Here is a 24,998-nt window from a genome sequence, read left to right on the forward strand (position 1 = left end):
AGGTGAAGAAGAAAAATGTAGAGAACCTCAAAGATTTGCCTCTAATTATCACATAAAAACATTAAATACTGAAATTTACAGCTGTTTGATGATTTTCACTGAAACCAAATCAAACAAAAACAGTAAAATACAGCTACACCTTCCTTTGCTGTCAGTGCAAACCAAGCTTTAATTGGTACTTTATCAAGACAACAAAAGAGGGTAAAATGTTTTTTCGTTTTTTAGTTTCAAATAAATCTTTTTTTTCCTCAGTCAGAGAACCGTAACCACTGTCTGCTCACTGATTGGTCATAAAATAAAAACTTGGCCCGTTCTAGTGACCACATCGACAAAATAACACGACAGTACCTCAGGCAATCAAACAACAGTTTTCTTTAGTGGGAATTCCCCACTTCTTTTGTATTTTAGTTGAACATTTTTACAAAAGAAAAAAAGATAAGGAATAGGTGAGAACAGGATTAAAATATATATACAGCCACAACACATGTCCAGAATATGGACTTTGTACAAAGCCTATGTCGTTTGGCAAACATTTACTTATAATGGCAGCATATTGAGACAAATGCAGGCTGTCAGCTGGCTAAAATGTAAGGAGGAAATGACATCAAGTGTAGTGTCAGGTCTCGGCAAGAAAACCAAGTAGCCTAACATGGCCATTTTATTATGGAGAGTGTTAATGGACAGTTAATTGTCAATTGAAACCTTTAAAATCATTATGTAAAACGGGTTATTATACTGTACTGTTATAATATTCCTTTTTGTAACAAGGGTACAAGGCATTTCTGGGGCCCAGAGGTAAATACTTTTTAAAAACGCATTCATAGGCTTGTGAAAGTTTACATAACTACATACGATCTAACATATGTGCATTGCTTATGCTTTGTCTTAAAAAAAATGTATCAAGTATGTTGACCTTTCTATTTGACACATATTTTAACTACAAATGGAAAACCTACTTATATTTCAGGTACACATTGCTAATACATTAATAAAAACCTCAACCAAATGTAAGATGCATCTCATAGATAAGCAACATTACTGAGAATGCATAAGACATTCTGTCTGTCGCTCTTTTATTTTGAAAAAAGTCTACTAAATCAATATATGTTCATAAATGCAATTCCCTTTGCAGTTAGTTAACATTTGCAGCATTATGGATACAGTGGAAAAAACAACACAGATATGCATTAACGCCCACTCCTATTTGGTGTCTTTGACAGAAAAAAAAGACGTGTAATAGATTATACTGATTGCAGTTCTTAAGTTAAGGTCAATGATCCCATCAATATGACCCTGAAAGCCAAATGCCCTTCCTGCTTTTGCTTGTACTAACTACCGTATAAAGTTTGGTAAATACAAACATTGTCTATGTCCAGTAGGTGGTGACAGAGTCCTGTTTCTCCACCTGTTTCCTTTACGTGTAATGACCGTCACTTCCATGCCAAGTGCTTGAAAGCACATTAATGGTTTGTCCACATGCTGGCTCTTGACTAGTCTTGTTTTTTTATAAGTCTAAGGCCAATGATACCAATTGCTCAATCCAGCCAGAGATGACAGATGTTTTTCAGGCATTTGTGGTTCTCCCCCCGCCCATCTGCTGGTGTCACCGGGTTTCTGGTGCTGTTCATCATAATCTGGTCTGATCCGACCTGGGTTAGCTCCACGGGTCTGAGCGGTGCTTGAGGTTGTAGTTCTGAAGCTCAATCTGGTCCTTGATCTGGTTGATCAAAATCTGAGACAAGAGGATGCCAACCAGCTGCAGAAGTGAAAATACAAACAGAGGGCTCAGCAGCTGGCTACGACGGTTAGTCTCTACTCTTAGAGGGGTTAGGGTTATTGAGTTGTGTGTGTATTGGTATGTATGCTGTGCACCATATCCTACCTGTGGTATGGCCAGTCCCAGGGCGATGCCTCCCAGTAAGAACAGGTTACTGTGGATCCAATTCACCATTTTGTCTATGCAGCCATTGGTGTGGATGTGGTCTCCAGCTTCAATGTACTCTAACTCCTGCATGCCCTGGCCACACATTGTGTTGATAACCTCCTGCTCAAGTAAGTAAGTAAGTAAGATAAATACATTTAAAAGCATTCACACAAAAAAAACACAAAAAGATATCAGCAGTCTTGTAAAGACGGTGACCTTGTCTTTGGATATGATACAACAGGAGAAGGGGACAGAACAGCGTTCTCTGCTGGGGTTGTCCTGCTTACAGTTGAAGTAAATGTTCTGGGACCAGTCAGTGTACGTCACACCACCACAGCAGCCAAACTGAGGACACATACAAACATTTGAGATAGAAGAGATTAGAAGACATGTTAATGATGTGTGTATACATTATTGCTCTGGTATGTATGACAAAATGATGATGACGTACAGTGTTTATAGTATGAAGTCTGTATTTGGAATAAATCCTTACCTCTTTCTGACCAAAGTCAATGAGATTTTGCAGATCAATGTCCTCTCTGTAGTGGACGATAGCATTGTTGATCATGTCAGTCACTCTAGTCCGGGCCTTGGCAGAGTATAAAAAAAATGTGTGCATGCACAAAAATATGCATGATGAAGACACAGAATGGTTATATAACAGTTTGATAACAAATATGATAAAGCCAGCTTCTTGTTCATTTCTAATGAACCAAAACCACATTTGACAACCCTACAGCAGTTACAGGTGAAGCCCAGGAGAGGACAGTGTTACACCATTCTTCACAATCACAAAGGACAGTAAATAAACAGTAACACCCCAAAAAAAAAGTCTACCCAAAGAAAGACTATATAAAACAAATTTTGTACATTTTTCAAGGTGCATCAGTCTTATTGTAAAGTTTTGTTGCTCACAAATGACTAGATTTTAAGGATATTATAATAATATATATTATATAATGCATCTAGACCTTGTGTGGGATTTAGTTCAAAAACAACAAAACACTTAATATCAAAAAACAGTTATAACAGAAACCTCCATGTGTCCATGGCGGGTTTGACCATTTCATGGTTCAGTCAACCAATCAATTACCAGGAGTAATTTAAAAAAGAGAATTAAGCATGGCAGGTACAGTTTTTGCAATAATTATTATGTTAAAAAAGCAAATACATGCATTGTTCGGACAGAGAAAATCCTCCATGTTGTTTCATTACCTTATCAGAGAAGATGAAGCCCAGGATCCCAGCAGCCAGCTGGAGCAGGAAGATCACTGTCAGACAGATACAGAACTGGGAGGGAGGAGGAAAGAGACAGGGATGTTTACAGCTATGTAAAATTAATCTGTTTCTGTTTAATTCCTTAGAGGACAGATTTCATTTACCTCCCCTACTCTTAAAAAAAAAAAAAAAAAACATGCAGAAAAAAATCCTAAGAGTAAGAGCTTACGATAGAAAGACATTGTAAAAAAAGAAAAAGAAAAAAAGAAAGTCACCCACAAAAATACTGTTGAGATGATCTGGCAGCTCACGTTGGCAGAGCTTGAATCTGACTCCATGTCATACACTATGTATCTCTCTGCACTGTTATACTGTAAGGAAAAATCATCTATGCAGAATACACTGAAGCCTGGCAGTAGAACAAATCCTGGCTTACTGTGTTCAGAAGGCAGATGTTTTCTCGCAGGGAGCCCACACAGCCACAGAAGGTGATGATGAACATCAGGACCCCCACGACCATCAGCATTACAGCGGGGTCCACTGACAGACACGCCAGAGCTGCCTCTGAGAAGAAGAAAAGAGGGGTTCAAAGACTGAAGAGAGTAACTTGGTTTGTTTTTTTAAACAACTGAATTATTTCCTTTCAAACAGTAACAGGAAACATTTATGGAAGTGTGCTTTCAAGCGTCTTTGTCTAGCTCTGTTAGTATTCTTGAACAACACAGATTTAGAGGCAGTTTTCCCACTGTGTTGTTTGGTGAAGGCAGTGGAAGCATGCCCTGACACTCAATACTCCCACTGTTTCACACTCAACATGAAGAAAGACTGTGCGCTATCATTGAAGGATCGTTTACCTGCATGTTTCATCATGCGGGCGTACACACCGATTGCCACCATCACCAGAGAGATTATCTGAGGAGAACATAGAGAAAAAATATTTATTTATACATAGTGAAGAAATAGGCAGGAAACCACACAGCACAGGAAGTGAAGAACCATTTTTATGTTCATACTTCTCCAGGGAGGGGCCCCACTCACCAGAACACTTAATCAGACATATATGACTCAGACAAGGCTGTACTGATAGAATAAAAACTAATTTCCCCAAAATAGGAGAGTCTATGCTTTTTTTAGCCTCAGTGCTTTAAGTGGAATCAGTAGAATCAACTAGAGGACCACAACATTTTCATTAGACATGTAGATAAGGCGATTCTGCCATCTATTTGACTAAATTGATCTGGCAGCAGTCTTTACCTTTCCCTAAAAAATAAAGAGCCTTTCACTCAGCGCTCCTCTCTCAGTCTCAATTGAATAATAGAGAGCCCTCAGAAACCCTCCTCCTACCCCGAGTGAAATGGATCCAGTTACCACAGACACTGCACCTTCTTGGGGTTGGAGGGCAAAGCTAGATTTTCTGGCCCTTTTGTAAAGGTTTAGTTTCACTGTGGATAAGCCAGAACTGAAGAAAACAGGCTGTTTTTTGCAATAATGTATGTTGTTGTACAATTCTAATGAAACGCAACAGTTTTGTGAAATGATGTGCTAAAACTAAGTGGTCACCAAATACCATTCTTGTGTTGGTTACATAACTGATTCACTTATTTGATTAATCGCCATTGTACCAGCTCACCAAACAGCTAATTACCACGATTATAACAAACATCCCATGACATTTCTAAACTAGAAGACAACCATGCATTTGCAGTTATCATCGGTATGTCATATACAGAGCCCATTGTAGCCAGAGGCAACAGAAATGACAACAACACATTCCATGTCGAGGAGCTTCAAGTTTTTACACAGCCTTATCCTGTTTGTACATGGCCTGAAGTCATGAACATGGCTGAAACACTCATATAGGTGTGTAGAAGGAAATGGATAAAGGAAAAGTTCTACACACTTTATGATTTCTCAGATAGATTTAGTATATAAAGAATAACTCCAAAAAACTTCAAACCTTTTGTCTGTGTATGTTCTCAATAGATTCAAATATGTTTAAACTATATTAGTTCTCTTTTTAAGTCATTTTCTACAGCATTTTTTGCTCGACCAGCAACAAAAAAGTCTCCACTAAACCTCAACAAGTTTAATCTGCAACAACTGTTGCAAGTCAGAAATCTCCTTACATTACAATGCCTAAGCACCTGACACTGAAACCCACTCATATGAACTTTGGTTTGTTTACAACCTACTGCCGAGCTCAGCTGTTACTTTCAACTAAATTCTTTACTTTTAAAAGGATAACGTTTTGCAATTAGTAACATTGTGGGTGACAAAATGCCATAGTCAGAAATAGCTAATGATAAAATCAATGCAATAACATGCTGTGGTCACCAAAACGTGTTTAAAATCTGCTACACAGAAATCTTCCCCCTGTTTCCCTCAGTCAACAGACAAGATTTGTGTGAGAAGTGGGGACCCACTTGTGCACAGCCCCATCAGCATATGAATCAATAAAAGTTTGTTTCCTGGCAACCGAGTATGTCATGAAAGGAACTATAGCCTGAAATGAAACCACAGCAGTTGTGTTGACTGAGTACAGTTGTTTTAAATATTGTTGTTGAGATGACAACGATATGTTTGGGTCAAACAGGTTCTGAGCTCTAAATCCCCTCTGACAAAATCAGATGATACATTTCTGATTTGCATTATAATAAAACTTAGTCTCTGACCAATGGCTGAGCAGCAAACACCTAGTGTGTGTCTTCCTCTTTCCTGGGACTGTTTCACTTTTTGTAAAACACCAAAGTTAATGAACAACAAACTTAAATAAAGCAGTGGATGTTCCAGCTGTCAGCAGACTAAATGTAGATCTCACAAGTTTGGGTTTTAAACAAAAGTAGTAAACACAGTAGGTCTGACATAGTTGGAAGCTGAAATCCTGAGAAATGTCCTTTAACTCTTATCTTGTTAAAAACAAACAGTTTAACCTAAGCTCCCAGGGAGCAAATTTGGTTTGCCAAGATACGCAATGATTAACCTGCGCACAGAGTAAATAAATGTTACCATACACTTTGAGATCTTTGTGACCCATTGTTTTCAATGGTATGAGAAACACTCACCCAAAAAATGAAATTAAACAAGAACAGTAGGTATTTGACAACTGGACTGACAAAGGAGTAGTCCTCGTCAGATCCAGGTGCGTCTCTGCGTCTTCCTCCCATAGTGACAAGTATCCAAGCGTGCGTTATCCAACTTTGCGCACAAATTAACTATTAACTGTATGCTATGAAAAAACGAGTTTCCGTAAGTAAAACCAAAGAGTCCACAGCCAAATGATGATGACGAGCTGCTGATATTCTTCTGATACTTGAGCCGACACGTACAGTTACAATGAGTAACGTTAGCAAGCTGCCGAGGCGCTGTCTGGCCAGCACTGATTGGGCGTGCGTGTAAAAACTGGGTGTGTTAATGTGTCTCACGCCCTTACCGGTGATCATATGATAGGCTACCTGGAGCAGCAGGGGATCCTAATTTCTTTCTTTAAAGGGTCCAATGATTGAACCCGTGGACCCTAAGGAAAATCAGGAACAATTTGCTACTTTGTGTGCATAATTAAGTGAACGATTTGCGTATTTTTTTATTTGTATGTGTTGGTTACTGTATAGGCTACATTAGAATACTATCATGTTTTTTTGTTGTAAGTACTTTTGCTTTAATACTATGTTCTTTTGCCATTAAAGAGTAATACAAAAACTTGTATTTACTTCAAGGTGGATGGATGTAGTTAAGTAGGCTAGACTATTTATTATTATAAGTATGAATGTTATTGAATTTAAAATTAGCTCATTAACTAAAGTGTAATATTACCACTGATTTATAGGCCTACATTCTAATGTTTTATTACATAGTCTGTTACTTCCACTATGACATTTGAACCTACATACTCTGACTGGATGATTGTCAGTCTATTACATGCAGCATTAACGGTTTTAAAAAGTGGGCACAGATTTTTTTTACCAGTTAGGCCTATTGATACATAACTACAGTAAAGCTATTTTAACAACTCCCCCATAGCTTAACAAAGATAGGAATTTATTTTAGGGCTGCAGTATTCGGTTCCGTTGGATTTATTTTTTGACTGTTGAAATTAATCAACTAAAGGGTAAAAGGTCCAGGATACCACAAAAAGTGACACGTGCACCATCTACTGGCAGAAAGTGTTTCCCAGTATGCACTACACAACCACCGCTAGCCTATATGTTGTGTTATTTTTACAGTCTGTAGGCAGTTGTTCTCAAACCTTTTACACCACGTAGGCTACCACGTTAGAAAATATTAGTCTCCACCATTATGGCCCACGTTAAATAGAGTAGCATAGGCCTACCCTATTCAGCTGCAGACAGTTCACGCAGGAGGCTGTTTATTCCTAAAACATTGTTGACAGCCACAGGCACGCTGTACTTCCTCAGTCCCTCCAGCTTGTAAATAACTATCGATGTATGGGCACTCCATTCATGAACGTGACTACTAGCAGGCTGATATCGAAACAAAGCTATTTACACCTAAGGAAACACTTAGCCTATTTTAAATTACCTTTAACTGATCATAGTTTACCGTCGCGACCCGACCCCGGATAAGCGGACGAAGATGGATGGATGGATGGATGATCATAGTTTATGTTTTATTATTAGAAATGTTAAATTAATTTATTTCAATTTATTTTTTAAATATCTCGAGATTCCATCCGCGTACCGCTAGAGGAAGCTCACGTAACACCAGTGGTACTTGTACCACAGTTTGAGAACTGTGGTCTATGGTGTAGGCCTATGTGTGTATGTATGTATGTATGTATGTATGTATGTATGTATATGTGTATGTATGTATATGTATGTATGTGTGTATGTAGCCTATGTATGTATGTATGTAGGCTACTGTATGTAAACACTGTATGTTTGTATGTATGTATGACACATGGATATTTGTCTCCTACCCGATTATGATTGAAAAGGTTATGTTAAAACCATAGAACATGAGTCCATCCACACGTGCAAATGTTTTAATTAATGGCACTTTTATTTAATTGAAATGCACTTGAGTTGTCTTTGCCTCTTTTGTGTTTGTTTTGTGATTGTAAATTGTTTTATATGTAACTAATTTGTTCTGCTATCTTGGCCAGGTCTCTGTTGAAAAAGAGATTGTATATCCCAATGAGACTAACCTGGTTAAATAAAGGTTAAATAAATAAAATAAAAAAATCATTTTCTATATTTTCGCATATGTCTGCGTCACATCGACATCTTCGCTTTGAATATCTAAGCCTTATTGAACATTCCATCTTTTATTTTGAAGGAAATCGCATACGGGACGACAGTTTTCATAACATCCGTTTTACCCGGAAGTTAGGAGTATTTCCTTAGCTAGCTACTCATTCAGATGAATGCAAAAGTGGTATTTTGTTTATTTTCTAGTCGTGTTACTAAGAGATGGCGTGGAAAAGCAAAGGTTTGTGTAATTATTTATTTAGTTATCGGCTAGTATTCGCAGCTAGTCATTTTTACCAAATAATGCAGTTACTAATACATTTATTAACTAAGCTAACGTTAGCTTATCCTCGGATGGAGTTGTGGACAAATCGCTTGCAAATGGTCATTTGAGCCTCTGTAGATACAATTTACCTTATTCATTAATTCCATTACGCCTTTCTCAATTGTGCTTTGCAGGTTCCCCTCTTCCTCCGGCCTCCTTACACCTCCTCGTCCCGCCAGTCAGACTAATGTCTGCTTTCATATGGCAAATAGTACAGCAGCACAGTGTGATGCAGTACGACAAGCTGGTGGACTTCATCTGTTTGGCGACAGAGATCGTCCCAGAGCTTCTGAGTCCCAGCCAGAGAGCTCAGCTCATCCTGGGCCTGAGAGCAAGGGTGAGGAATTAGCTACTCGGAACTGTAATCCTTCTCTTTGTCAACAGTATTAAATTAAATTAATAAAAATAAAAAAATAAATCTTAATGCCAGTGATGCCAAAATGTTGCGTTCATTGGCCCTCGCTGTACCTGTTTCCCGCAGCTGGTTCTGGAGCTGTGTCGTGGTGATGGCGTCGCCAACCTGCAGACCATCCAGAGTCACCTGGATAAGATTCACACCTGCAGCGCTGAACTGAGCTCCACTGATCAGATGGTGGGTTTTAAAAAGAAAAAGAGCTACTCCACACACTAAACATGGACAGCACACATTTAGAAATCCAGGGCGCTCTCATAGTCCTCAAAAATATGGAGTTCCAAAATGATTAATCTGTAACACCATTACTGTTAATTATATAATTATTATTTTTTCAACTATATTGTTGTCAATTTCTTGACAGGCCAATGGTGATATACTGAAGACCTCTTATACCAACTTTGCCAGCCTGGTTCAGAACCTTTTGAATGTTCCTTTTGAAAAGGAGTTCTTCTTCCAAGTGAGTCTATTTGTGAGAAATGAATATCTCTTAAAGGTCAAGGGGATGGAAGGGATACAGAGCTCATTTATTTTGACAAAAGACATTAAAAGATTCAATGTTGATCTCATAAAATCCAGAGATTCACCAACCATTTAATGCGGTGATGTGTTGATAATTTGGCTGTTTCTGTAGGAGGTGTTTCCTACAAACTATGGCTCTAACTATGACCAAAGACTGCAGCAGCTGGTGACTGAGTTCCTGTCCAGGCTGGAGCATCTGCTGCCCGTACCAGACCTGCAACAAGTACTCTTGTTTTTCAGTGTGAAATGTGTCTGGATGTCACTGGATTTTCTTTTTTTGTGCTTTTGCTTGGAGGTCTGTAAATATACAGTATTGTTTCTCTTGCCAACCTGCATCTCTGTGGTCTTCTCTCTGTGCCTCAGACAGCAGCATGGCTCACAGAAACAACATCTGTGTCAGAAGAATTAGGACAGCATCTGTCTGAACCCTTTGCCCTGAAGACTCTGCTGCTTCATCACAGACAGTCAGGGACTCTCAGCTCTGGTACGTTTTAACAGAAAAGGCAAGAGGAACAGAGTTCCATCTGTGCAAAAGATCAAGGTTCGAAAAGACAGTTTTTTTTGTTTCCTTCCTTCCTTGCTGTTTTGCTTTCTTTTTTACATTGTCTTGTTTTTGTTCTTTGACAACAAATGCAACTTTGTTCAGAGTTTTACCAGGAATTCATGCTCCCATCACTATAACAAGTGACTCTAATGTGTAAATGTTAAATGCCTTCCTCTACCAACAGCTCCTTCCAGCAGCGAGGGCGATATTGTTTTGTCCACTCTTGCCCTCCCTGCTCGATCTGGAGTGGAACGGTTTACTGAGTCTTACAGTGAGGACGATGATTATGACAATGAGGAAGAGACCCTGGCATCGGAAGATTTAGAAGAAGACTCGAGTCGAAGCTCAGACGCCACTGCAGATGATTTGTTGCCAATTAGGGAATCAGGTTAGAAACAATCAGTTGCAGTAGCAGACCAGATTTAGTCCAAAATCTTATTTGACTAACTTGCTGTTTTTCTTGCTTTCATGTTTTCAGGTCCTCTGTCGCGTTTGTTCATCTGCCCTCAGTGTTCATTCGCTCACCTCCTAAAGAGAAAAGTCCAAGAGCACATCCAGAGTGAGCACCACGTAAGAGCTCCCATTCAGAAAAACCTATCTGTGAAGAAAGCCAGAGCAAAGACCCAGCAGAAAAGTAAAGACATGACCGGTGAAAAGAACGTAGAAGGCAACTCCGGGATAAAGAGGAAACATAAACCAAAAAGTGGTGTTAGAAAAAAGCGGGAACGTAAGCAGAAGAAGGACAACTTAGAAAATAAGGAACGACGTAGACGGAAAGAGCCTGCGGGGGATGACAAAAGGTTTCTGAGCACACGACCTGTCAACAAAAACTTCACAGAGGAAGAAACCAAATGCCTGAAGTGTGAAAAGGTTTTTGAACTTCCAAATCAACTTAAGACTCACATGAAGCTTCACAGCTTCGCCTACAGCTGCACCCAATGCGAGAAGGGATTCACCAGCTCGTCAGGTTATTATCAGCACCAGAGACTCCACAAGAGAGGACGGATATTCGTCTGCAGCCAGTGCAACAAGGGATTCCTGTGCAACTATTCGCTCAAGCAACATGAACGCCTGCATGAAGGCCCCAGCAACCTGTGTACGATCTGTGGGAAAGGGTTCAGCAAAGCAGGGATCACAAGACACATGCAGATGCACAAAGGGGAGAAGAATTACTTGTGCACCACATGTGGGAAGTCCTTTTTGTCTTCCGGGGAGCTGCTGCTGCACACTCGGTCCCACACGGGCGAGATGCCGTATACCTGCACACACTGCGGGAAGGGTTTCTCCAGCAAGAGTCACCTGATTGTGCACACACGCTCTCACACAGGGGAGCGTCCGTACCTGTGCTCGGAGTGCCCGAAGCGTTTCCTTACACTGAACTGCCTGAAAAGACACACACTCAGCCACAATGGGGTGAAACCATTTAAGTGTCCAAACTGTGAGAAAGAATTTTCCCAGAAGGGGAACCTGAAAAGACATTTGGCAACTCATAAACTTGACACGTAATGTGAGGTTGTTAGAAAGGAGAATGTAGTCATAAATAATGCCTTGTCTAGTTTTTTGAAAACCCCAAATGAAGTATTATTGTGTAATCAGTAGTAACAATTGGAAAGTAAAGTATTTGAATTATTGAATTATTTAAATTCCTCTTATCTGCTTAGGTTTCTTCATTACATCCAGTTACCAAACTTGTGCATTTTAGCAGCTGGTTACAATCACCAATACTGATGTCATTGTTTTGTTTTAGGATCCTGCTTTGCATCACCTTTTTTTTGCCTTTTTCTCCAAATTCTGCACCCAACTTCGCCTGACAGTCGTAAGTCATATTAAACTGTGAGCAAAATACCCTCACGCACGGCTGAATATGTACATTAGAAAAGCTGTGTGGGTGAACAAGACAATTATTTGATGCACGATTTATCTTTCAGTTTTTAAATCCTGTGTGGGTCACAGCTATTTGAAAAATAATAATTTAGTATAAATGTAATGACAGGTTATAGTACCTTGTTAGCTGGGTACCAGCCTTGGTCTACCAAGACACAGGTATATGTGGAAATACAAGGAATATGACCTGAAATACAAACGTAAAAACAGAGCTGTAGGAAATGCAATTTATTTGCAATTTTTTAATAACATCATTCCTCAGATAAAAATGCAATGTTACAGGAATATACATCAGATATTAATTTAAAACTTGCTTTCAAGGGACCATACAGTCTAAATATACTTTTTCCTTTTTTTTATTTACTGGTAGCGTGCGTTATAAGCAAGACAGACTCTGTCACCAATGACAGACTGACAAGTTACAGATACAAACTGTACATTACTTATTTACAAATCAACTTTTTGTTTGGTTTTTCGTTTCACTTTTTATTGAAAATAGGAGTAGAAAAAGTGATTGAATTAATATTCAGATTTATTTCATTTGCATTCTTTCCCTTTCTAAAATGTAAAATTAAGTGAATGAACAAAAATGAAATCAAGAACTCTCCATTAGAAGAAAAAAAAGAAGAAGAAAAAAAGGGAGTGTCAACTGTGAGACCATGCAGTTGTCACCGAAGAGACAAATGGTGACTGAGGAAACCAAATGATGTTGGGCCAGTGTCACTTAGCAACCTCAGAACCAATGATATCCCTCGCAGTCGAGGGGGAGTGGCTTATGTTTTTAAGATCAGTTACAAAATGACCACCTGCCTCCAAAGCTACCGCAAGTACAATTACACACTCTAGTTCATTTTTTTGACCATAAATAGTGCTGTTATTAAATACTACATTTAACAGTAGCGTCACGTACTAATATTACAACAAATTGGTCTCTGTGTGAAAACCTCTCTCCATACAAAATAATAACAGACAAACAAACAGCTCAATCCTGTCAAAGGCCCTTTAACACTTTGCATGAGTAGTGAACTAAGACTACGAACAAGATCTTAAGACACTACTGACCAGTGGAGCACAGAGCCACATAGCCATGGCATTTACCCAGTAAATAAGGAACAGGAAAGCCTTTGCCGAACACTACTGTATATGGAGCTGTGGACCACCTGCCATTGAATCATCAGGCTGGCAAAAGGCCAAAAATTAGTTAACGCCTGCATGCTGTTAAAGAGGCGTTTCCACACCAGCAAGAAATAACTCACGGAAGAAAACACTGATAATGTACATGACACTGCTCTCAGATGGGCCAACTCATTCATTACACACACAGGCATACAAGACCTGTTTGTTTCTAACTCTTTGTGGTCAAGTGTGGCTTTCTTAGCGAGACAAACCCACTTGGAATCAAAGTTTGTAGAGATCCTATGTGTCAGCTAAGAGTTAAAATCTGATTCTTTATGAATGTGGTGGTCAAAACTGAGATGCCAGTTTCTTCCATTAAGGGATGCTAAATATCCAAACATAAACTAGTAGTCTAACTCTCAAATACTTTAATTTTCCAGATATGTATGAGCATCGCTGCACATTCAAGGGATGAAATCAACATTCATGTGTGCAATGTTAAGTATCATTAAAATTAGACAGTAGTAGATGAAGGGAGGCACAGACATTTGTGGTTCTACTGAGGAGCTGTTTTACCACCAGAAACACTGACAGAAAGTCTGCATCGTAAAGCTGCTGCCACACCTCAGGAGCTCAGAGTTGTTAGCTGAAGTTATATCCTGAAGAAAGTCAATGCTGGTACACAAAACTCCTTTCCTCAATCCACAAGCTGTGGGTGCAGCTTTCTCCATCAAAGTAAACACAAAGAGCAATCTATGTGGCAGACTCAGATATTCTAACGTGCAAACAGGTATCTCCTTTATGAGTTATTATTGATTTAAGTGTATGAATGATAAAAGAAGGAATTAGTGATAAACACAAGGCTTTCAAGGTCCTTCCAATACTAACAGTTGTCCTAAATGTTTACATATGGGTGCTGATGTAGGTGTTGCTACACAATGGGTGGGTTATATATCTAACAATCCTTTATGCTATTTCTAAATCTATCAGGCAAGTCAATATCATCTATTTGGTTCATTTAAAAAGGAAGTAAATTAATCATATTTTTGTTCCTCACCACCATCTCGAGTGAACAAATCAAATTTTTCCCAAGACTGATCTGTGAAGACTTGTCAAAGACATGTCTAGGAGCGTTTGAGTGTTAAACAGTGCTGAGCCAGTGCAGCACAGTATGCAGAGGGTTGGTTAAGATTTTTTCAATACTGATCAAAGTTTAAACACTGCAATCAATTTGTCTCCAAAACCCATCCAATAACTTTGAATCATTTATATTTAGCAGGCTGTGAATTGAATGTGATTTTTCACATGGTTTCTTTTGATCCTCCGCAAAGTAAACTATCATTTACCATCATATAATTTAGATATAGTTTGATTCTCTCTCTATATATTTATATATATAAAATAGAAGACACTTGCAATATGAATGTGTATTTTATAGTATATTCCCTTTCGCGTTCTGCTCTATTCCCCAAAGCGTCCATCAGCATTGATGTCAAGACATCTGTACAAGAGAAAAACAAAGAGACGATCCTCTCTTGTTTCTCCAGAACAGGGAAGTTTGAATTAGATTTAATTTGATTCCTACAACAGGCTATGCAGATTTTTTTTTTTACTTAGGAAAAAAGTAAAATAAAATCTATATTCAAAATAGTCCTCTTAAAATATGTCAGGATCGAACAATGATCAACAACACTTTGGTTTACAAGAAAATATAACATATATATATATATATATATATATAAGGGAATCTGAGTGACTAAGACAGGAAGAATAACACAACTCCTGCTTTCCAGCCTTACACTCTCTGTTAAATTGAGCACATATCTGTGTATAGTTTAGGATAAACACAGAACTCTAATACTAAAATGGCACGTGGAAAATAAAAAGCATGTTCGATGACATCTTTTTTTTTGTCATGTACAGCAGCTCTTCCACACAAACATAACATGGTTTCTTAACACCCTTACTGTCAAGATGCAGAATAAATTATAAATAAATTCAGCATTAACCCACAAAATCATTGAGCTAGTCAGCTGCTGAATACTCCTCTTCCTGCATTTAATAAGAATGTATCTACACTTATATAGTTCAAGTCCTCTAATTCCTTTCTTGGAAGAAAAAAATAGAAGCTACATGATTTTCATGGCTCAAACCATAAAGAGAGCTAGTCCTTGATAGGTGGATTCTTTTGGTTTGATGTCTTTAATAGCTTTGATAATGCATTTGAAAAAGTGTACAGTGTATATGTGTGTGTATCGATTAGTGAAAGAGAGACAGGTCTCTCAGTGCTACAGTAGGAAAATGTCCAGACTTTGACCTACGCTGACAGGTTGCTGGTAGGTTACTGTCTTTCAGCTCACTTCACGAAAAAAAAAAAAAAAAACTAAAGCAAACACGTTAGATTTCAGATCTCGCTGTTGCCTAAAATTTAAAATAAAATTGGGAAATGTGGCAAGTGAACCACATTCATTTCTGTACCCTAGTGTATTTAAAAGTTGAACAAAGAGCCTGTCTACTTCTGGAGCCACAGCACTGGTAATGGATAGATTTCGAGGGGGCTTAGCTGTGGTTAATTATATCATCTGAATCATCCAAGGCGGTGGTGAAACGACCTTAAAGCCCATTGTGTATATGCCTTCAGCTGAAACATACAATGTTTCTTCTTCTTTTGTAAATATAACTAGGCTACATGATTCCCTGCTGGTTCCCTATTGGTCAAAAATACAGTCAGTAAAGTGGGACTAAATTCTTACTGACCCTCAGTCAGTAGGCTTATATAACACATTTTCATAACCAACATTTCACTAACTACATTCCCAAATAAGTGTCCTGCCTTTTCCTTATTATAACATTCTGGTGATTAAATATTATATATTCATATATTTCTTCCTATAATATGGTATGTGGTGTATAAAAAATATACAATCATTGGCTAGTGGTGAGATACAGATATTATCATTCACATAGGGCCAATACTTTATATCCCTAGAGAGAGAACTCATGCACATACATTACTTGAATATATAATTCACCATGTAAGAACTTAGACCACCCTGAAATTCAAACATGATGAAATAAAATCTTCAACGATCCCCAAAAGATACTCTACATCCAACATTCTTACGCAGACCAAACACCCACTGCTTCCCACTGTCATCAACAGATTGTCTTCCGTCTACTTTATTCTCTCTCTTTCTTTGCTTTCACTTGAGGAAATTACTTGAATTTGACCTGCACCCTTTATGACAGAGGGGTGTGGCTGTAGTTTAACTAGCTGTGGACACAGCTGCAGCTTATCAGCCTGATAAACTGGCTACTAACTATCTACATTGAGCCAGAGACCACAGCTACATAAACACACACAACAGACTTGCAAAACACATGTGTAACTAATATTATTAATAATGGCGACTTCCCATTTAGTGGTTCCAGCTCCACAGCTGAGGTTTGATGCACACCGGTTTACTGGCACACCAAAATGGAAGTAAGCCATGTTTAAGGTTATAAATTCCACCTGTGCTTTTACTGCTGATTAGTCAAAATGTCAGCTGTTAAGGGACTATTACTGGCAGGGTGGACAAAAACACTGCTGTGTTCCAATTCCATACTACACACTTATTGTATATAATATAACTACATACATATATATATATATATATATATATATATATATATATATATAGTATGTTTTGCTGTTGGTTTATGAGAAATCAGCATACCTAACCATGTTATACTACACTGTCCAATGTCGATTAAACTGACTTTAAAATTACACTATCATTTGAATGATACTGATATTGATAATCTGTAATTCATTTAAGAAACCATGAAGTTTAAAAGATGTGGGCAGGGAGGGTCTATAGAAAAGCCTATTTAGGTCTAAACGTCAGGATATCTCGGACTCTGCTCTATCGATTTCTACCATTCTTCTTTTAATCTTGCGAGTCCCCCTTATATTTTTACTTACAGTATATATCTGAACACACTAAATACTTAAAAACTGCTCAGAATTAGTGTCTGGTATGGAATTGGGACACAGCTTCAGTTTAACCTGTGGATTTTAAGTTGACGTTTTCATGTATACTGTTTACTTTGTGCTTGAACATAGCAAGTAAGCAATCGAGTGTGTACGTGCTATGTAGCTCCTGCCTCTGTGTTTGTCTGCCCTGAGCCTTGATTTCAATTCACAAATATGTTTCGTAAAAAACAAAACTACTAATTATGGGTAATTTGGTCCATTTCATAAAAATGATTCCCACTGGTCCATCTTCCAAATGTCAAACAAGGAAAAGATACAAGTTGAAAACAGAGACTATGGCAACACATAGGCAAAGAAGTAGTGACACCTGTCTAAACTGTGGAGTAAAAATACTGTAGTTTGCTTTCTCTCTCAACGTTCGACAATCATATAAACATGAGCTCTGTCCTTCTTGAGGTTAGGAATCAGAACATGGACTAAGAGCCCGGAGGACACAAGATATGCAAAATCACCTTCCGAACACCCCTCCTGCTGTCCACACTCAGATGTTTATCTAGAGAAAAAATACTGACTTTAATCATATGTACACTAAATAGAAATAGCTACTGTCATAATGAGATATGATACTTAACCTGATCAAAACAAAAAGACTGCAAAACCTGGCACGCTCAATGTCAACATGTGAACCTCATGCAATACTGATGGCACACCCTTGTAGCTTAATCCATTTAAAACTGGAAATAAACAGGAGAAAGAGATGCAGTCAAACACATATTGAGTCAGGGAGGTGAAGTTGGTTGTTTTTGCTGCTGAGTCATCAAAATAAACAATCAGATTTTCATCCTGGGGCTACACTGGCTGGAAGCTAAACCGCAAGCAAAAAACACCAATTTCATGTTGATGTCTCAATACACATTTTAGACTGCAGATACAGATCCAACACCATGGCACGAGAAAGATAAATAAATACTCTTTACTATACTGCACTGCAATGTACCTGATTTCAAGTATGTTAGGTTTCTCTGGCATGTAAACCACTGAGTTTACGTCAAAATGTAAAAATAAAAAAAAAACTATACATCGTCATATTTTTTTTTCCACTTTCACAAATATATTTACTTCGGGAAACCTTGTATACAGTCAAAGTTATTGCATTGTTTTTGCATATCTTGTGGGATGCAGGATTACACTCACTCATACCATATACAACTCATAGTTCAACCTATATGTAACATAAAAACTGCAATGCTGCTCCACTCCACACAGGGGCACCACATGCCTCTATATCTCTCTCACCAGCATTTGAAATCAAAGAACTTTTTAACAGAAACAACAAAGCCCGGGTTTGCACTTCTGATATGCAGGGTTACTCCAAATGTGTGTGTCTATAATATGTAAGTGGACATTTATTAGGAACACAAAGGTAAAGGATTTGAACTGTAGTTTCTGAGGTGCATGTATGCATTATCTATGTTCTTTTATCCTCAAAGCTGGAGATGATACTGAACATTTATGAATATGACTATTGATCAGTGATTGTGGAGATCTTCCCATCCTTTTTCTTAACTTGGTCAAGTCTGAGAATGGTTCTGTTTTGGATAATTAGAAAGCCAGATAGCTTGCTGGCTTTTCTGTAGCAGCTTAGATACAAAAACTAGGGATGTCCCGATCAGGTTTTTTTGCCCTCGAGTCCGAGTCATTTGATTTTGAGTATCTACCGATACCGAGTCCCGATCCGATACTTCAATAATAATTCAACTTTATAATACCTCCAGACCGCAGACATACTCGCGCTTTCCGCTTCAAGCTGCTTCCGTGTTCTACTTTGCCGGCATTTAACCAATAGCGTCTCTGCAACAAAGTGATGTCATGCTGCACGCGTTGCTGTTTCTGTGTGGAGTCAAAAGGGTCTAACTCTGTGCCACCGCATAACTATAGATGTGTTAAAAAATAATGAGAATATATATACATATATATCCGAGTCCTGATCGGGAGGTAACGTCCGATTCTGATCGAGTCTGAAACCATGTGATCGGGCCCGATTTCCGATCACGTGATTGGATCTGGACATCCCTAACAAAAACTACTACTTTACAATTCAGGTGCCTGCTGGTTACATTTATTATTGAGGATTTAGTCCTATAGTCATTAGGTGTATTGAGTAAACCAGCATTAATAACCAGGAGGAGGAGGACTCATTATATCTTTTAAATTTGTTCAGGGTTAAATCAACTTTACCAGGGCTGATCCGACAGAGTGTGGAAACAAAAACCAAAGCACAAAGTGAGATTGTGCAGAAAAACACTGAACCCAACTGCTTCGCTGCACACACATCAACATGTTTGACCACACCTTAAATCTGCTTTCCTAACTTTTAGACTTAAAGTTTGACTAAAATACTGAAACTGATGTGAGCCACTAGCCAAAAAGTAGTCTATTAACATATGGTACCAAGTCGTTTAAATATAAATACTATTTTTATGAGTTGCTTTTAAAATAACTGAAAGAAAAAAAATAAACGCTGAAGATGTTTTATGAGGCCATAGGAAGAAAAGAAAAGAACAGACTACATGTCAGGGAGGGTATTCCTTTGACAACACAGACTTCTTCAGGCCTTGCAGTATGATAATTACCACAAAACAACAATAGCACTGCCACTAAAACACGTTCAACATTCACATTTAGTTTGCATAATAATGTCAGAAGTCTGTTACTGGCACAGGATGCAGTGTATGGCAGTGTGTTCATGCATACCCTTCCCTGCCACAAACCTGCTCTGCTTAACATGATAACATGTAGGAATGAGAGCTCAGCAGTTAGTCCGGAATGGTAAATTAAAGTGAAAACTAATGGCTGTAAGTTTACATGTGAAAGTGTCTCTGGGTGGGAATTCAATATATTTAAAAGTGAGATCTTTAGAGATAAACATCTGTTGCAAAATATTAGAATTTTCTTTAGAGCTAATAAGAGAGTGTAAGTTAAAAAGTACGGTTTTTAATGCTCTAACCTGAACATGAAATTGACCATAGAAAATCTTTTTGCCTAGATCCACTGAGATGTACCTGCATGTGAGCACTGGTCTGGTAAGATACAGGCTTTTAATACTAGCCTAGTGTACAGTTGACTTTGCATCTGGATTGTGGTGGCAACGACAATTATGTTTTAACGCTTTAGAGAGCTGAACTGAATCATTTCAGTTTTAAATACTATAAAGTTGTTCAATAAATGCAACAATTGGCACCAAGGATGTGATACTGACATTAGGAATGTTTTTTTTTGGAGAAGATACAACACCAAGGGGAGACCTGTGCCCTGTGTAATGTACCAAGGTGCCTGAGGTCCATAATTGGCCATGGCATCATGTGGTCATACCTTATCTCAGGTGAATCCAAACTATAAAAGAGAAAGGTCAGTAAACGTTTGTGAGCATGCTACCTAAAAGCCATTAGAAGAAAATGAAAAGACAAAAATCACACCACTGGGGAATCATCCAGGACAACTTCCCTCCAAGCTGACAGTTTACTGATCTGTATTCAATTCTTTTTCATGTTAACCAAACAATTATCACATCTTATCAACTGACAGTAAATGACCTGTTTGTAGTATAATTTATTTCAGTAATTAGTTTTACCAGTAAATGATATTACAGACAGGGAGCTGTTTTATTTCTAACAATGACAATAAATCATAATGTTTTGTGATATGAGCAGACCTCAGACAAAGAGATGTGATTCAGAAGTCTTGCAGCATCTGTACACCAGCCCTAATAGTTCATTTGGAGTTTAAACTACGATTAAATTATGAAATTGTGTGATTATGGTGTGTTAAAGCCGAGCAATCAGTGCGTCACCCCCCAGTTCATTCACGAGGCGTCACTGTGGCAGTGCGAATTTGGTGCTTCTACCACTCAGAGCAACAATCCACCATAAAGAAGAAAAGCAGCAATTGCCAAAAGGCTTGTTCCCTTCTGGCCAAGCTGCAATGCCAAAACGCATCACCACTGTAAACTTTACCGTCACTCTGACCTCGCTGGAGACCTTACGCCTAATTACATCTAAACAGAGAAATAAAGAAAAATTATACGATGATGAAATTTCAAAGATAGAATGGCTTCTGACTCTGCAGCTTGGCTAAAAAGTAAAAACCGTGCTAAAGAAATCCCAAAGCTTTGGAAGCATGCCTGTCCATGGTAACCCTGTGTTAAGGAGGCCCATTATCACATACACACACACACACACACACCCTTGCGCACACGCACAAAATACCATACTTGTAATGCTACCTTAATTTACTGTCTAGGCTTAAAATCAGCTGTTTAGAATACATAAGTAACCACTCGGACACAGGCACGCACACATACAAATGCACATTCTCACACACATTTTTCTCTTCTGGGAAAAATAAATAAATAAATAGATACAATCTGTAAAAGGTGCATACTGATAGAGAGAAAGACCCCCTTTTAGATACACACACTATCTCACACATTCGTGCATACATACATTCTGTACTAAAACGCAGACACACACCCGCACACACCAATATAGTTATACACTCGAACGCAAACACTACGCCCTGCTTCAATACTTAAAACCTCTTAAAATTCTCCTAAAATAAACCGAGCAAAAATACATTTATAAGACCAGCACCCCGATTGTGCAAACAAATCAAGGATAAATTAAACCAATAACATCATGAATATAAAACAAATTAGTCATGGCTAGCCAGTTTTGCACAATATTGAACTGTTAAATACATAGTGGGCGTGGTCTGTAGAGAGAGTGTGTGGCAGCAAATCCAATAGGATTCTACGCTGAGAGGAAGAGGAGGGTCTTGGAGAAGGAAGTGAGGTTGATTGACTGACAGATCCTCTGTAGATCCATGCCCCGAGTTTGTTTTCTTTTCAATCGGTCACTCCCGTTCTCTCCTCCACCCTCCGTCTCTGTTGCCCCATTTGACACACTCACCTCCCGAGGGCTAAAAAAGCAAAAAACCCAGCGATGGAGGAAGAGGGGTCGTGGAATAACCAAATAAGAGGGAGGAAGGAGAGAGGGGGGAGTGAGGAACGGCGAGGTATGAGGCAGAAAAAGGGGCTTGCTGTCTTTGCTTAGCCACCAAATGCTCCTCCCATTTCCTGTTTGGGGCAGGTGGTGGGCATGGTCAAACAAGGAAAAGCGGTAGAGGAAGCGATGCCAGATCAAGGTGACGGACGAGGTGAGTTTGTCTCTCGCTGAACAGCGGACAAAAGAGCTGGCCAGCCTCCTGTTGGCCAGAGAGTGTCTCTCTCTGCCCGTGGCCCCCTACAGAAGCCCTGTTGTGGCTGTTGGGCCATCCTTAAAATCTTGGGGATTTTTGGCAGGGGGTGGTGTGTCACCTTAATACCACCCCCAGGCTGGCAGGGCTGTGCTCCAAGGTTCCTTAGCTTTGGAAGAGGAAGAGATTTCAAACAGGGTTTTTCCTCGCCCCGTTTACTCAATACAGCGCTTCATCATCAGTGAACCAAGAAGGTGTTGACCTTTGACCACAAGTGGGTGTGGTCAGATTTAAATCCTTAACTGACCCCACCCCCCCAAGCTGGTCTGCTGTCCCCTACCTGGCTTCATGGCGGCCAGACAAACAACACTAACACAACACCTAAGTAGGCATAGGAAATGAAAACAATAAACACACTATGTTGACTGCAGGAAATCCATAAAAGGACTTCCTGCTTCTGTTGTTTCCTTTCTACCTTTCCTTCATTTCTACTTTCTCCTCGCTTTTTTGCTTCTCTCTACTTTTCTGCTCTTCACACTTTGAGGACATGATAAAACTGTGAGGCACTTTAGAGACACACTCAGACACGTGTAGAACACACGCACTCACGCACACGTACAAATCATAGGTCACATACAAGCATACACTCAGATAGTATAGAGTATAGTGTGGTATACTTGACTACAAACATTCACACACATACAAAGTCATATTAACCAACAAAGTCATAACCAGGTGTTTAAGGTTGCGTCACTGGCCGCCATTGTCCAGAGCGGTTACGTCAGAGAGGCAGACACTGTGTGTGTGTGTGTGTGTGTGTGTGTGTGTGTGTGTGTGTGTGAGTGGGGCGGGGACAGACAGAGCTAGCCGCGGCGCTGTTACCCAGCACTGACAAGCGTCAGTCTCTGATGATGTCAGAGGGGCCAGTTGGCCAATCGAACCCGTCAATCTAACTCCTACAAACTCGTCACACACTCCATATCCTCGTCCTCCAACAGCCCGCTGTTCCTGTGCTGCGCTCCTCCAATCACAACCGAGCTTCTGTGTTGCTCCTCCTCCCGCCCTACTGCCTCTTCCTCCTCCTCTTCTCGTCCCCTCCCCCCTGCTAGCAGCTCCTGCCGCTCCTCCACCGAGGACGGCTCATGGACAGAGCCTCTGCTTCCTCTGGCTTCTTCCCCGCCCTCGCTGACCACTTGGTCCCTGTGCGTTGCTGCTGCTGCTGTGTGGAAGGGGAGGAGGTTGCCGTTGGGGCTGTGCTGGGAGGTGGAGGAGGTGCAGGATGTGGCGGTGGTGGCGGTGTTGCCGTTGAGAATGTTGTTGGCGGCGTGCTCCATCTCTTCAATGGTCATATCACATGCATCGGCCAACTCGGCTTTGGTCGCCTCGATGAACGACGGGTCCTGGGCGAAATGACCCAAACCCTCTGATATTAGCACCTGGGGAGGGAAATGGGAAAGAAAGGAATGGATGGAGATGAAGGGAGGAAGATAGAGAGAAATTGCGGGATGGAATGGGAGAGAAAAATATACTTTAATGTAGTAGGAAAAAGATGCAACTATTACAGCTGCAACTAATGATTATTTTTATCAAACTATAAATCGAGGACCCTGTGTGTGTGTGTGTGTGTGTGTGTGTGTGTGTACGAGGCTCTGTGCAGCAGTGGGGGCGAGGTTGCTACATCCGTAGTGGGCTCATTGGTTGCGGTTCACCGGCTCTGACTTTTCTTCACTTCGTCTTTTTCGTCCTGCCATTCCGTTGGACTGTGACTGTGTTAACATTGACTACATTTGTAGCTGAAATAAAGCCTGAAATAAAGCCACTGAATGCACGTTTTGAACGGGCACTGTACTAGTTCATTTAAATTAAATTTTTATTTTCTTGATAAATTGTTTTGTCTATAAAATAATGGAAAATGCCAATGGTAATTTCTTAAAGCCAAAGGTCATCAAATTGCTTGTTTTAAATTAAATATAAAGCAGTGTCTACTTGCGACCCCTCATCACAGGTGTCAGAATTCTATAAATTATAAGTTGTAAGGCCTAAAGAGGTAAAACTACCCAATATTTCACTAAAAAGCAAACATACAAATTAAACATTGTGTAGCAGAACATATCATGAACCCCTCAAATTTATCATGTGACCCACTGCAGAGGTCTTAACCCCCAGGCTGGGAATCACTGACATAAGACAAAGAAAAGCAGCAAATCCTCAAAACTGAGGACTGTTTTAGCTCCAGACAAATGTGTAACCTTGTCAAACATGTACACACACACACACACACACACACGCACACACGCACACACACACACACACACACACACACACACACACACACACACACACACACACACATATACATACTCACCGCCTCCACCAGACTGCCTGCGCTGCCATGACACAGTGAGCTGGAGTCTTTGCCCAGTAGCGAGGGCACTGTGAGCGACACCGGCCGTTGTGGTCTTTGATTGGACACTGACACGCTGGGGCTAGGACTGGGCACCCGGCTGTTCCCATTACTGTCGTTGTACCTAGGAGCAATACATTAGTTTATTATTATTATTGTTCCTACAGTATCATGAGTATCATCATAATTGCTTCTTGGACAATTGTACTGTGA

General features: G+C 39.6%; 3 protein-coding genes across 12 annotated transcripts in view; 1 reads left to right on the forward strand and 2 right to left on the reverse strand.

The window, feature by feature from the left end:
- Nucleotides 1-367: 367 nt before the first annotated feature.
- tspan33a (tetraspanin 33a) lies at nt 368-6,575 on the reverse strand. The gene is made up of 8 exons (XM_031313307.2): nt 6,205-6,575; nt 3,997-4,054; nt 3,579-3,706; nt 3,140-3,214; nt 2,418-2,513; nt 2,141-2,269; nt 1,883-2,044; nt 368-1,756 (listed from the first exon to the last, which is right to left on the reverse strand). Exons 1-8 carry the CDS (start codon nt 6,304-6,306, stop codon nt 1,655-1,657), a joined length of 852 nt encoding a protein of 283 aa, XP_031169167.1. The 5' UTR covers nt 6,307-6,575; the 3' UTR covers nt 368-1,654.
- A 1,879-nt stretch (nt 6,576-8,454) lies between these two features.
- Nucleotides 8,455-11,994, forward strand: LOC116059996 (zinc finger protein 2 homolog). Of its 2 annotated transcripts, none has more exons than XM_031313306.2 (8): nt 8,455-8,587; nt 8,806-9,008; nt 9,153-9,263; nt 9,448-9,543; nt 9,718-9,828; nt 9,969-10,089; nt 10,334-10,537; nt 10,628-11,994. In XM_031313306.2, the coding sequence occupies exons 1-8, from the start codon at nt 8,569-8,571 to the stop codon at nt 11,653-11,655; spliced, it is 1,893 nt and encodes a 630-aa protein (XP_031169166.1). In that variant the 5' UTR covers nt 8,455-8,568; the 3' UTR covers nt 11,656-11,994. The 2 variants fall into 2 exon arrangements, with proteins under 2 accessions (XP_031169166.1, XP_031169165.1); XM_031313305.2 differs by having other exon boundaries at nt 8,569-8,593.
- Nucleotides 11,995-12,246: 252 nt separating this feature from the next.
- cacna1c (calcium channel, voltage-dependent, L type, alpha 1C subunit) overlaps nt 12,247-24,998 on the reverse strand; it is a 231,715-nt gene continuing 218,963 nt past the window's right edge. For all 9 annotated transcript variants that reach the window (XM_035996127.1, XM_035996126.1, XM_035996128.1 and 6 more), the window contains 3 exons: nt 24,747-24,909; nt 19,213-23,817; nt 12,247-18,782 (listed from right to left, as the gene is read on the reverse strand). In XM_035996127.1, coding sequence (XP_035852020.1) covers nt 23,338-23,817; nt 24,747-24,909 — 643 coding nt within the window. In that variant the 3' untranslated portion in view covers nt 12,247-18,782; nt 19,213-23,337. The remainder of the gene's footprint in view (nt 18,783-19,212; nt 23,818-24,746; nt 24,910-24,998) is intronic.

The sequence above is a fragment of the Sander lucioperca genome, chromosome 20 (assembly GCF_008315115.2).
Source record: "Sander lucioperca isolate FBNREF2018 chromosome 20, SLUC_FBN_1.2, whole genome shotgun sequence".
Lineage (NCBI taxonomy): Eukaryota > Metazoa > Chordata > Actinopteri > Perciformes > Percidae > Sander > Sander lucioperca.

Excerpts from the sequence above, each read along its gene's own strand:
- tspan33a (XM_031313307.2), bottom strand. The coding sequence starts at position 6,306 with ATGGGAGGAAGACGCAGAGACGCACCTGGATCTGACGAGGACTACTCC. Across the intron at positions 4,055-6,204 it reads TGTTTAATTTCATTTTTTGG|ATAATCTCTCTGGTGATGGT; the intron begins GTGAGTGTTTCT and ends TGTTCTCCTCAG. Across the intron at positions 2,514-3,139 it reads GCTTCATCTTCTCTGATAAG|GCCCGGACTAGAGTGACTGA; the intron begins GTAATGAAACAA and ends TACTCTGCCAAG.
- LOC116059996 (XM_031313305.2), top strand. The coding sequence starts at position 8,569 with ATGGCGTGGAAAAGCAAAGGTTTGT. Across the intron at positions 8,594-8,805 it reads GTGGAAAAGCAAAGGTTTGT|GTTCCCCTCTTCCTCCGGCC; the intron begins GTAATTATTTAT and ends TGTGCTTTGCAG. Across the intron at positions 9,264-9,447 it reads TGAGCTCCACTGATCAGATG|GCCAATGGTGATATACTGAA; the intron begins GTGGGTTTTAAA and ends ATTTCTTGACAG.